General features: G+C 46.4%; 1 protein-coding gene across 1 annotated transcript in view; it reads left to right on the top strand.

Annotated features, from left to right (window-relative positions):
• The first annotated feature begins 2,127 nt into the window (after window positions 1-2,127).
• The window catches only part of LOC141121881 (uncharacterized), a 31,285-nt gene continuing 19,680 nt past the window's right edge, over window positions 2,128-13,732 (top strand). Inside the window, exons 1-3 of the mRNA XM_073611639.1 lie at window positions 2,128-2,396; window positions 12,507-12,635; window positions 12,763-12,897. Coding sequence (XP_073467740.1) covers window positions 2,301-2,396; window positions 12,507-12,635; window positions 12,763-12,897 — 360 coding nt within the window. The 5' untranslated portion in view covers window positions 2,128-2,300. The remainder of the gene's footprint in view (window positions 2,397-12,506; window positions 12,636-12,762; window positions 12,898-13,732) is intronic.

Here is a 13,732-nt window from a genome sequence, read left to right on the forward strand (position 1 = left end):
CTGATGCAACTCAGCTTCTGGGACCCAGTTCCTCTACCCTCCAGACCAGATCTCCTTTCACAAGGGGCAATTCTACATGCATGCCCGGCCCATATACATCTGATGATCTGGTTCATGAGAGGGGAAGGTTGGAGGCCCTAGGCTGTCCGAGTAGGGCCATCTCCACATTATTAAATGCCAGAAGAGCAGGCACCAACTGGGTCTACCAGAGGATTTGGGAAAATTTTGCAGACTACCTCTTCCACTGCAGGTTCTTGCAATAACCCAAAGATACATGATATCCTGGGCTTCCTACAATCGGGTTTGGGTCTCTCATTGTCAGTCAGCTCATTGCGAGTCCAGGTCTCTGCAATCTCTGCCTTTACGAATGTTTCCTGGGCTAGGCACCCTCTTACTCAGTAGTTTTTCAGAGCAGCAATAAGGCTCAGACCTCAGAAAAAGCCAAGATTCTCTAATTGGGATCTTCCCCTTGTCCTGGATTTTTTCTCTGGTAGAGAGTTGGAACATGAAGATCAGTCCTTTATCAAATGACTCTCTCTAAAAGTTGCCTTCTTGGTGGCTATAACATGGGCCAAGAGGGTCTCTGAAATTAGCACTCTGGGATGCAAGGAGCCATTTCTAACTTTTTTTCCTGATTGGGTAGTTTTAATTCCTATGTTGGGTTCAAACCCCAAAGTGGCATCTGTGTTTTATGACAATCAGGAGATTGCTCTTCCAATGTTCAGATCTCCCGAGGATTCCAGTGTTCATCCCTTAGATGTTGGAAAAGCTCTGAGTCAGTATCTTGAAGCTACAGCTTCTTTCTGTCAGACCGATCACCTGTTCGTTCTTTTTCATGGGAAGAATAAGGGAATGCATGCCTCTTCCAGATCTATTGCAACATGGATTGTTCAGGCCATTCAGTGGGCTTACAAAGCCAAGGGCTTGGCGCCTATAGAAGCGGTGACTGCTCACTCAACTAGAAGTGTGTCTTCATCATGGGCGGCGTCACGTCACGTGGCTCCAGAAGTTATTTGCAAGGCGGCCCTGTGGTCTTCAATTAACACGTTCATAGTACACTACTGCGTAGAGCCAGCCTTGTTATCTTCTGTTAATTTTGGTTTATGTATCTTGTCTGTTGATGGTGCCAATTAAACCTTTTTCTTTTGTCCAGCACTCTGCCGACCCGGGTGTGTATGGCTAGTTATTTCCCACAGGTAGGCTTCCATGGAGTCTGTTAGGAAAATGGAAAATTGATATCAAATACTTACCATAATTTCCCTTTCCTGATGGACTCTATGGCAGCAGGAGTTCCCTCCCAGTGGCTGGAGTAGGCTAAATTATGGAACACGGCCTCTGGCCCAGAGCAAAGGTTTATGGGAGAAGGGTCCTATGAGGTATGAGGGGGCGGGATTAACCCACACGTAGGCTGCCATGGAGTCCATCAGGAAAGGAAAATTACAGCAAGTATTTGATATAAATTTTCCGTTTTATCAACTAGAAGAGCATTATGTGTCACAGCGCTGTCCTATTGTGTGTGCACATAAATCATCACAAATACACTAAAATATGTGGATACATTCATATATAAAGTGCTAGGGGCTCAAATAATATTCTCTGCAGATCTACTGCTTCCACTTTACACCTACTTCATTGATCTTCTGGTATTTATCAATAAATGAAGTAAACTGATCCATGTGCAAATTCATATACAACATAAAGTGCTTTGTGCTCAAGATGCTGTTCCCTGCAGATCCACTGCTTTCACTTTACACCTACTTCTCTAATCTTATAATTTTTGCTGTTATATTCAATAAACTAAAAATCTGTGCAAATTCATGTAATCATACAATATTTTATGCTCAATATAGTGTTCTCTGCAAGTCCACTGCTTCCACTTTAATGAACTTCTTTTGCTTTAGCAAAGTCCACCAATCACACTCAGAGCTCCTCCTCTTCATATACACTCAGAGCTCCTCCTCTTCATACACACTCAGAGCTCCTCCTCTTCATACACACTCAGAGCTCCTCCTCTTCATACACACTCAGAGCTCCTCCTCTTCATACACACTCAGAGCTCCTCCTCTTCATACACACTCAGAGCTCCGCCTCTTCATACACACTCAGAGCTCCTCCTCTTCATACACACTCAGATCTCCGCCTCTTCATACACACTCAGGGAGGAGAGAAAGGTGAAGGATATACAGTACATACACACACAGCACAAGGCCGTGTTCACACTATGAGTTGTTTCTCAAGGCTGAAGTTCCTCTGAGCTCCACAAGGTGGTGATCTCACCTCTACCCAGACAGGAAGTCTCTATGGAATACAGACAGGAAGTGATGTCAGGTAAAGACAGGAAGTCCCATTTGATAGGACGTAGAGAGAAGACAATTCTGGATCTGGCAGCAGAGGAGGTAATATGTAAATTAACCCCTTCAGGGGGATCAGTTGATGATTAATTGTTGCCGGTGTTCTTTTCTTTTCTTTAGTGTTTCTCCAGGATGCTGGGGCATGTCCCTTCATGTAAATCACACTCACACATAACCTCCTTCACCCTATACCTCTCCTAACCTCTGCTGACATATCCCCAAACCCTGGGCCTCCATTATTTAACTGTGCCCAACGCTCCCATCACCCTACACCCTCTGGCAGCAGCCGCAATCCACAGAACTTGGTTTCCATTTCTCTTCTTCCCAAAACCAGCCTCCCCTTCTCCTGTGCCCTCTGGAATGCCCGCTCTGTCTGTAACAAACTCACCTCCCTCCAAGTCCTCTTTAACACAAATTCCTTTAACCTACTTCCCATTACTGAAAACTGACTTCATGAATCCGACACTGCTTCTCATGCTTCCCTCTCCCATGGTGGCGTTCTCTGGACTCACTCCCCCAGACCCAGCAGACAGAAAGGAGGCAGAGTGGGAATCCTTCTAACCCCACACAGCACCTATCAGGTACTTCACCCACCTCCCTCTCTCTCTGATACTCTCCTCTTTTAAGGCACATGGTATTTGTCCATTTTCTCTAAAAATTGCGGTCATCTACTGGCCCCCTAGACCAGTATCAACCTTCCTTGATGACTTCTCTGCCTGGCTACCCTACTTTCTCTCTTATGAACCCCACAATCATTCTCTGTGACTTCAACATCCCTATTAATGCAAATACCACTGCTACTTCTAATTTTCTCAGTCTAACATTCTCTCTTGACCTGAAGCAATAGATACATGCTCCTACTCACTCTGATAGCAACACCTTTGACCTTGTATTCTTCTATCTATGCACCCAGTGAAACCTCTCCAACAATCCCTTTCCTTTTTCTGATCACCACCTTATTAGTTTTGCTCTCTTTCTGTTTTCCACCTCCTCTCCCTTCAACCGCCTAACAGTTACCTGTAGAAAATTTCGCTACCTCAAAACTTCTCTTATCTGCTACTGACTACCTCTATGACAAAGTCTCACCCCTGTCCTGCCCCAACCTAGACACTTCTGTCTACGACAGCTCACCATCATCCTCCGTAGACAAGTTTGCCTCCTTACTACACAAAGAATCAGGTCCTGACCCCAACAACTAGGGATGAGCTGAACACCCCCCGGTTCGGTTCACACCAGAACCTGCGAACGGACCTAAAATTCGCACGAACGTTAGAACCCCATTGACGTCTATGGGACTCGAACGTTCAAAATCAAAAGTGCTCATTTTAAATGCTAATTTGCATGTTATTGTCCTAAAAATGGTTTGGGGACCCGAGTCCTGCCCCAGGGGACATGTATCAATGCAAAAAAAACTTTTAAAAAGGGCCGTTTTTTCTGGAGCAGTGATTTTAATGTTACTTAAAGTAAAAAAAAAAAAAAAAAAGTGAAATATTCCTTTAAATATCGTACCTGGGGCGTGTCTATAGTATGCCTGTAAAGTGGCGCGTATTTCCCGTGCTTAGAACAGTCCCTGCACAAAAAGAAAAAAAGTCATTTAAAACTGCTTGCGGCTTTAATGTAATGTCGGGTCCTGGCAATATGGATGAAAATCAGTGAGACAAATGGCATGGGTACCCCCCAGTCCATTACCATGCCCTTTGGGTCTTGTATGGATATTAAGGGGAACCCCGCACCCAAATTAAAAAAGGAAACAGCAATATACAGGCTCTGTACTCTGAACAGCAGTATACAGGCAGTGCAAACAAGACAGGGACTGTAGGTTTGTTGTTAATTAGAATCTGTTTGTAATTTTGAACTGGTACATTTTTAACGTGTTTAGCTCCAGCCAAAAAATCTATTTTAAGCTTTTTGGAAAACATAGGGAAGGGTTATCACCCCTGTGACATTTGTTTTGCTGTCTGTGCTCCTCTTCAGAAGATTTCACCTCACTTTTTGTCCCAATGACAAATGTTTTTTGAAAATTTGGGTTTTTTTGTGAAACAAGGATTGGTGATAAAGCATCAGTGGAAAGGAGAAATGTTTTTCCCATATTAACTCTTACAGGAGAGAATTTCCCTTCCTAGGGGTAGATTTCATCTCACTTCCTGTTGTCTCCTTCCGTTTGCAAGTAGGAGTCGTTTGTAAGTTGGATGTTTGAAAGTAGGGGCCTGCCCTATATACTCAGCAGAAATTTGTGCCTTAGGTGTTGTTGTGTTCACAACACTGTAAGCCCTCACAGGGCCCTGCTGTGAAATATTAGATCAAGAATTGTAATTACATGCCCCTGTTGAACAGGGGCAGAAAAATTGGGCCTTTGGTGGTGGTGGTGGTGGTGGTGCTGGTGCCACAACACTGTAAGTCCTCACTCGCTCTTGGTGGGCGCAGAAACGGGCCCTGCTGTGAAATATTAGATCAAGAATTGTAATTACATGCCCCTGTTAAACAGGGGCTGAAAAATTAGGCCTTAGGCACTGGTGCTGGTGCCACAACACTGCAACCCCTCACAGATACTCTAGTTGGAATGCAGGAATGAGCCCTGCTGCAAAGTATTGCATCAAAAATTGTAATTACACGCCCCTGTTAAACAGGGGCTGAAAAATTGGGCCTTAGGCACTGGTGGCGGCGCCCAGAACCAAAAATGTTCTTACAAGCTATGAGCGTGATCATTGAGGAGGAAGAGGATAATTACTCAGGATAGTCACTCAGCATCAGCATAGGCAGTCTTTGAAGGGATCTGAGATTTCAAAAAGAATTATTCGGTTACATCAGCATCAGGTGCTTGGTAGCTGGTGGTGATCCAAGACTGATTCATCTTTATGAAGGTCAGTCGATCGACCGAGTCGGTGGACAGACGCACCCTGTGATCGGTTACAAAGCCTCCAGCAGCACTGAATGTGCGTTCCGAAAGAACGCTGGATGCAGGACAGGCCAGTAGCTCAATTGCATACTGTGCAAGCTCTGGCCAGTGATCCATCCTCAAGACCCAGTAACCCAGAGGATTTTCAGTGGGAAAGGTGTCCAAGTCAGATCTTGCCCCTAGGTATTCCTGCACCATCTAAAATAGAAGCTGCCGATGGTTGCTGGAACCGATCATACCTTGGGGCTAAAAAATTGTCTGAACGCATTGGTCAGACGGCCACCTTCTCCACCGCTCCTTCTTTGACTGACCGAAGCCTCAGCAACACGTTATCCAGAAACAGGAGTTTGTAACCTCCCAGTCTCTGGGAACGCGTTGCACAGACCTTTCTGCAAGGGCTCCTGAAGATGTTTCATCCTCTGCTCCCTCTGCGACGGCAAGATAAGGTCCGCAACCTTACCCTTGTAACGTGGATCAAAGAGGGTTGCCAGCCAGTATTGGTCCTTCTCCTTGATACCACAAATATGAGGATCCTTACGCAGGCTTTGCAGGATCAGGGAGGCCATGCAGCGTAGGTTTGCTGAGGCATTCGGACCGGAGTCCTCTGGGTCACTAAGGACGACATGGTCCGCAGCCACCTCCTCCCAGCCTTGTACAACTCCATGTGTTTCTTGGGACTGATCCCTTAAAAACTGCTGCTGATACTAAGTGCCAGGCTCCACCTCCATACTGACACAATCCTCTTCCTCCTCCTCGTCCTCTTCCTGTGTGATCGGCGGCCATGCAGGAACACTGTCTGGATAAAGGGGGCCTTGAGAGCTAAGGAAGTTCTCCTCTTCCTGCCTCTGTTCTGGCTCAAGTGCCCTGTCCATTATTCCACGCAGCGTGTGCTCCAACAGGTGGACAAGGGGAACAGTGTCACTGATGCATGCACTGTCACTGCTCACCATCCTCGTGGCCTTCTCAAATGGTGACAGGACAGTGCATGCATCCCTGATCATGGCCCACTGGCGTGGGGAAAAAAAACAAGCTCCCCTGACCCTGTCCTGGTGCCATAGTCGCACAGGTACTCATTGATGGCCCTCTGCTGCGTGTGCAGCCGCTGCAGCATGGCCAACGTTGAGTTCCACCTGGTGGGCATGTCACAGATTAGGCGGTTCTTGGGCAGGTTAAACTCCTTTTGGAGGTCCGCCAGCCGAGCACTGGCATTATATGACCGGCAGAAATGCACACAGACTTTCTTGGCCTGCCTCAGAACATCCTGTAAGCCCGGGTACCTGCCCAAGAACCGCTGCACCACCAAGTTAAGGACGGGAGCCAAACAGGGCACATGGGTCATTTGTCCCTGTCGGAGGGCAGAGAGGAGGTTGGTGCCATTGTTGCAAACCACCATTCCTACCTTAAGTTGGCGTGGCATCAACCACCTCTGAACCTGCCCCTGCAGAGCTGACAGAACCTCTGCCCCAGTGTGGCTCCTGTCCCCCAAGCACACCAGCTCAAGCACTGCATGGCATCATTTGGCCTGCGTACTTGCGTAGCCCCTTGAACACCTACGGAGCACCGCTGGTTCCGAGGACAAATCACAGGAAGAGGCCATGGAGGAAGAAGAAGAGGAGGGGGTGGAGGAGAGAGGTGTGTCACAATCATTAGTAGTGGCATTTTGGAGGCGTGGTGGCGGAACAACCTCCAACACTACTGCACCTTGTCCTGCATCCTTCCCAGCTGCCAGCAGAGTCACCCAATGCACGGTGAAACTTAGGTAAGGTCCCTGTCCATGCCTGCTGGACCATGAGTCAGCGGTAATATGCACCTTACCACTGACCGCTCTGTCCAGCGAGGCCAAGACATTTCCTTCCACATGCCGGTAGAGAGCCGGAATCGCCTTCTGTGAGAAAAAGTGGCGTTTGGGTACCTGCCACTGAGGAACCGCACATTCCACAAACTCACAGAAGGGGGCAGAGTCTACCAACTGAAAAGGCAGCAGTTGAAGTGCTAGCAATTTTGCCAAGCTACCATTCAACCGCTGGGCATGTGGATGGCTGCGAGCGAACTTCTTTCGGCGGTGCAGCAGCTGGGGCAGGGAAATTTGCCTAGCACAATCTGACGTCGGTGTACCAAAAGCAGATTGCCCACAAGTACTTGGCTGTGACACACCTAATTCTACACCTTCATTCCTCTCAGTGCAGGTCTCAGAGAGGACTGAAGGTATAGTGGGGTTGGAGATCTCAGCTGATGAGGAGCAAGGAGAGGTCCTCTTTGTTCTTTGGTGTGGGTCTTTTAGATACGCTTGCCAACGAACTGCATGGGAGGTCAACATATGTCTGGTCAAGCATGTGGTGCCCAAGCGGGAGATGTTTTGGCCACGCGAGATAGGCTTGAGACATATGTTGCAAATAGCAGCGGTGTGATCTGATGCACTCATCTCAAAAAAGGCCCACACCAAAGAACTTTTTGAATAACGCACAGAGACTGCAGCGCCCTGCACATGCAGAGCTTTGGGGTGTGATGCAGTCAGTTTGCTGCCCTTAGGCTGGCCCCTGGAGGGCATCCTGCCTCGTTGGTGATGTGCCTCCTCCTCCTCCTCTCTCCTATCAGGCACCCACATTGAGTCAGTGACCTCATCATCCCCTCCCTCCTCATCACTGGAGCAAACCTGGCAGTATGCTGCAGCAGGGGGAGCATGACTGCCAGGTTGCTGTCCTTCTTGGGCACCCCCTCTGTCTGTGCTCACGTTACTGCCTTCATATAGCTCAGTATCATCATCAGAGCCTTCCAAACGCTGGGCATCCTCCTGGAGCATGTACCCAACACTGTGGTCAAACAGTTCGAGGGACTCCTCAGGAGGACATGGTGGGGCTAGGGAAGGAGTCACTGATGCCATTGAGCCGAGGGAAGAGGCCGCTGCTTTGCCTGACAAAGTACCCTGAGCATGGGTGAGAGAGGATGAGGACGGCTTGGTCATCCACTCGACCAAGTCTTCTGCATGTTGCGGCTCAACACGGCCAGCTGCCGAAAAAAAGGCCAAGCGTGTCCCACAGCCACGTGCTGATGAGGATGCACCGTCTCCACAACCAGCACTGTTGCCTCTAGACACAGAGCCTGCTTGCCCTCTTTTATTGGCTTGTGACTGTCTGCCTCTCCTTGTTGGCCTTCCAGACATACTAATGGCCTGTATCTGCACTAAGCTGGGATATATATATATATATACTGATACTGCAGCTAGCAAAATCAACTGCCTGCCTGTAGTATGAGAACACCACCAACCTTCTACAGGTAGCTTTAGCTGAACACTGTGCAGAGCTTGCAAAAAACTAACTTGTAGCTTATTAAGCTGCCTGCGGTAGTGATAGGATCAGGAAAACACCACCAACCTTCTACAGGTAGCTTTAGGTGAACACTGTGCAGAGCTCACCAAAAAAAAACTTGTAGCTTATTTAGCTGCCTGCGGTAGTGATAGGATCAGGAAAACACCACCAACCTTCTACAGGTAGCTTTAGCTGAACACTGTGCAGAGCTCGCAAAAAAATAACTTGTAGCTTTAGCTGAACACTGTGCAGAGGTCTCACTACACTAACTTGTAGTTTTAGCTGAACACTGTGAGGAGGACGCACTACCCTAACTTGTAGCTTTAGCTGAACACTGTGCAGAGGTCTCACTACACTAACTTGTAGTTTTAGCTGAACACTGTGCAGAGGTCGCACTACTCTAACTTGTAGTTTTAGCTGAACACTGTGAGCAGGACGCACTACACTAACTTGTAGCTTTAGCTGAACACTGTGCAGAGGTCGCACTACACTAACTTGTAGTTTTAGCTGAACACTGTGAGGAGGACGCACTACCCTAACTTGTAGCTTTAGCTGAACACTGTGCACAGGTCACACTAAACTAACTTGTAGTTTTAGCTGAACACTGTGAGGAGGACGCACTACACTAACTTGTAGCTTTAGCTGAACACTGTGAGGAGGACACACTACACCAACTTGTAGCTTTAGCTGAACACTGTGCACTACACTAACTTGTAGTTTTAGCTGAACACTGTGCAGAGGTCACACTAAACTAACTTGTAGCTTTAACTGAACACTGTGCTGAGGTGGCACTACACTAACTTGTAGTTTTCGCTGAACACTGTGAGGAGGACACACTACACTAACTTGTAGCTTTAGCTGAACACTGTGCAGAGGTCACACTAAACTAACTTATAGCTTTAGCTGAACACTGTGAGGAGGACGCACTACACTAACTTGTAGCTTTAGCTGAACACTGTGCAGAGGTCTCACTACACTAACTTGTAGTTTTAGCTGAACACTGTGAGGAGGATGCACTACACTAACTTGTAGCTTTAGCTGAACACTGTGAGGAGGACACACTACACCAACTTGTAGCTTTAGCTGAACACTGTGCAGAGGTCACACTAAACTAACTTGTAGCTTTAGCTGAACACTGTGAGGAGGACGCACTACACTAACTTGTAGCTTTAGCTGAACACTGTGCAGAGGTCACACTAAACTAACTTGTAGCTTTAAGTGAACACTGTGAGGAGGACGCACTACACTAACTGTAAATAGTCTAGCTGCCTGACTGTGGTACTAATAGGTTTAAAAGAACACCAGCAATTTTCTTCAGGTAGGTTGTAAATACTGTAACAAAACAAGCCTGCCTGTCAGTAGGAAGATAACAGGAACGGATCTAGCTAAACTGAATACAGTGTGTATATATATATATATGCAACACCTGGGATGCATATATATATATATATATATATATATATATATATATATATACACAATACACTGTAAGTGCAGCTAACTCACTGACTGTCCTGCCTAATCTAGCTAACTCAAATGAAATGACACTGTCTCTCTCTCTCTCTATCTAAGCACGCTGGAACACACTACACAGGGCCGCCGTGTAGGCGGCCTTATATAGTGTGGGGCGTGTTCTAAACCCCCTGAGCCATAATTGGCCAAAGCCACCCTGGCTTTGGCCAATTACAGCTCTCTCTATCGACAGCGCTGTGATTGGCCAAGCATGCGGGTCATAGTGCATGCTTGGCCAATCATCAGCCAGCAATGCACTGCGATGCCGCAGTGAATTATGGGCCGTAACGCGCCACACGAATTTGGCGCGAACTGCCCATATCATTCGCAATTCGACGAGCGATCGAACAGCCGATGTTCGAGTCGAACATGGGTTTGACTCGAACACGAAGCTCATCCCTACCAACAACCTTGGCAAACAGATGACGCCAGAAGTTTCAGAAAACGTAGCTGCATTCTTGAGCGCCTGTAGTGTAAGACTAAAAGACTTAAACCAATATAAATCTGCCCTCCAAAAATACAACTGCTGCCTCCTCAGGGCCAAGCAGACCTATTTTATCATTCTCATTAACACCTTCTCATCCAGTCCCCGTCAACTCTTCTCTACCTTTAACTCTCTACTTCTTCCTCCACCCACTAACTTACTCACTGACCAGGAGATCTCCAATCACTTCAAAAATAAGATTGATACAATTCGTGAGGTGATCTCTAATGCGCAGATACCTCCACCATTTAAAGCCCCATGTCCACAGATACAACCATCACTTTCCTTATTCAACCCTGCTACTATAGACAAGGTTGCTCACCGGTTTTCAAACGCCCACCTAACCACCTGTCCAGGGATCCTGCTCCATTGCAAATGCTACGCTCACCCTCTGGCTCCATTCTACACTCTCTAACTCACATCTTCAACCTCTTCCTCTCTTCTGGCATCTTTCCCAACTCTCTAAAATATGCACTAGTCACCCCCATTCTTAAAAAATCTTCACTGGACCCCACCAATTTTAACATCCTATGGCCCATCTCCTTACTCCCCTTTTTCTCCAAACTCCTTGAACGTCTGGTCTACAACTGACTGAGAACAAAATTCTTGATCCCCTTCAGTCTGGATTTCGCCTTCAACATTCTACGGAAACTGCTCTCCTTAAACTCACAAATGACCTACTAATGCCTAAAACCAATGAACAATATTCTGTACTCCTCTTCCTGGACGTCTCTTTCCTCAAATAAAAACTATACTCCTTTGGTCTCCACGATTGTGCTCTTCACTGGTTCTCATCCTACTTATCCAACTGCACCTTTAGGGTTACAATTCTACTCCCTCTTCTCCTCTTCCTTTCTCTGTCCGTGTCCCTCAAGGTTCTATACTTGGACCTCTCCTATTCTCCATCAACACCTCCTCCCTGGGTCAGATGATAGCTTCCCATGGCTTCCAATAGCATTTCTATGCTGATGACATGCAAATTTATCTCTCTACCCCTCAGCCCACTCTTTGTCTTCTCATGTATTACTAATTTACTAACAGACATATCAGCCTGGATGTCACACCACTTTGCCAAACTCAATCTATCCAAAACCAAGCTCATAATATTTCCTCGCCCACGTGTCTCTTTTCCTGAGTTCTATGCCAAGATTGATGTCACAACTATCAACCCATCCCGCATGCCAAGGTCCTAGGTGTAATCCTGGACTCTGAACTACGTTTCGGCCCCACACCTGATCACTGTCCAAATTTTGCTGCCTCATCCTAAGCAACATTTCCAAGATACGCCCCTTCCAGCTAATGTCACCACAAAGCTCCTAATATACTCCCTGGTCATCTCTCGCCTCGACTACTACAACTCCCTCCTCATTGGCTTACCTTTAGATAGGCCGTCCCCCTTTCAGTCCATCATGAATGCTGCTGCAAGGCTCATCCACCTTACATAGCGCTTATCGTCTGCTACTCCTCTCTGCCAATCCCTTCATTGCATGCCACTCACCCAACAAAATACATTTGAAATACTAACAATAATTTACAAAGCCATCCACAACTCGGCCCCCAGCCACATCACTAACCTAGTCTAAAAATACCAACCTAATCATTCACTTTGTTCCTCCCAATACCTCCTGCTCTCTAGCTCCCTTGTCACTTTATCCCATCCTCACCTTCAGGACTTGTTGCAAGCCTCTCCCATCCTATGGAACTCCATACCCCAATATGTCTGACTATCTCCTACTCTGTTTGCTTTTAGATGATCCCTGAAAACCCTCCTTTTCAGAGAAGCCTATTCTGTCCTCAACAACTGTACTTTTTCCTTTGTAATAATAATAATAATAAATGTGTTCCCATGAGGCAGTATTTCTTGAATGTACAGAAACCCTCCTATTACCCCCCACATCCATATCCTATTATTGTGTGACCAATACCATCCAAATAATACTTATTTTTCTTTCCCAAAGTTATCTGTCTACAAGGAGACCTGTATAGATCAAATGATGGCACCAATGAGGATGGAGGAGGACCGGAGTCACATGACTGAGAAGATACTAAACCTCACCCTGGAGATCATCTACCTACTGACCGGAGAGGTGAGGAGGATTCTGGGAGGTCACAATACATCACTCTTATCTCTGTTAATAAAACACAGACCTGACCGGAGAGGTGAGGAGGATTCTCAGATTCTAACATGATATTCCTATTGGTTCCTCAATACAGAGATTTCCTCTTGTGAAGTCAGGTGATCATATGACCATCACAGTGCCTCCATGTGACTCCCTAAAACCTGAGAGACACAACATGCAGAAGATTCTAGAAGTCACCAAGAAGATGACGGAGCTTCTGACAGAAGAGGTGAGCGGTGCTGGGAATTTTTTTGTAATTGTATTGCACAAAACAGTAGTGGAGAATAGTCAATGGATTGAATTACGCAACCATCACAAACAGCGTGAAGAGGATATATAGGTATTACAGCATGAAGAGGGTATATAGTTATTACAGCTTGCAAAAGCCAATAGATATACAGCATACTTAGAAAGTCAGAGCAGCCCTCAAAGTGCTGGACTTTATGGAATAGATCCAGTTTGTCAGTTAAAGTGGAAGTCCAGCCTAACACTAAAATCTCTACATCTACAGACATCCATGATCTAACACTAACCTATCTAGCCCTGTAAAGAAGAAATCAATATACATACCATTTTGAAGCCGCTCCGGTCCGGTCTCAAGCGGTGCCCATTCATTGCGTTTATCATTTTCAATAAAGGAACCCATTTATATTTTGTGTGTGGGTGTGCTGCCAATCCATAGTTGTAGTATGTATGAGTTTGCTATGGGATGGGCTGGGGGAGAAGTGGAAAGCCAAAACCTAGATATTGCTCTTCTAGCTGCTGTTAAGATATGATTGGCCAACTTCTATGATTGTTTAGAAATGTCTAAAAAAGAAGGTAGTGGATGGGGGTCGTCAGTCAAGGAGGCATCAAGGAACTTTTCAAGCATGGACTTAACATAAAGTCAAAATCTATAGATCAGGACATCTCCATAATAAGTAAAATAAAGAGCCTTTGTCTTGGCCACATCTCCAGCAGGATTCGGGTAAAGGAGGATTAGTGGCGTGGAGCACCTCAGACATCTTGTACCAGTCCATGGTAACTTTGTATGCATTCTCCCTATATACCGCACATCTGGAGGA

Source organism: Aquarana catesbeiana, unplaced genomic scaffold (assembly GCF_042186555.1).
Source record: "Aquarana catesbeiana isolate 2022-GZ unplaced genomic scaffold, ASM4218655v1 unanchor233, whole genome shotgun sequence".
In the NCBI taxonomy this organism is placed as follows: Eukaryota; Metazoa; Chordata; class Amphibia; order Anura; family Ranidae; genus Aquarana; species Aquarana catesbeiana.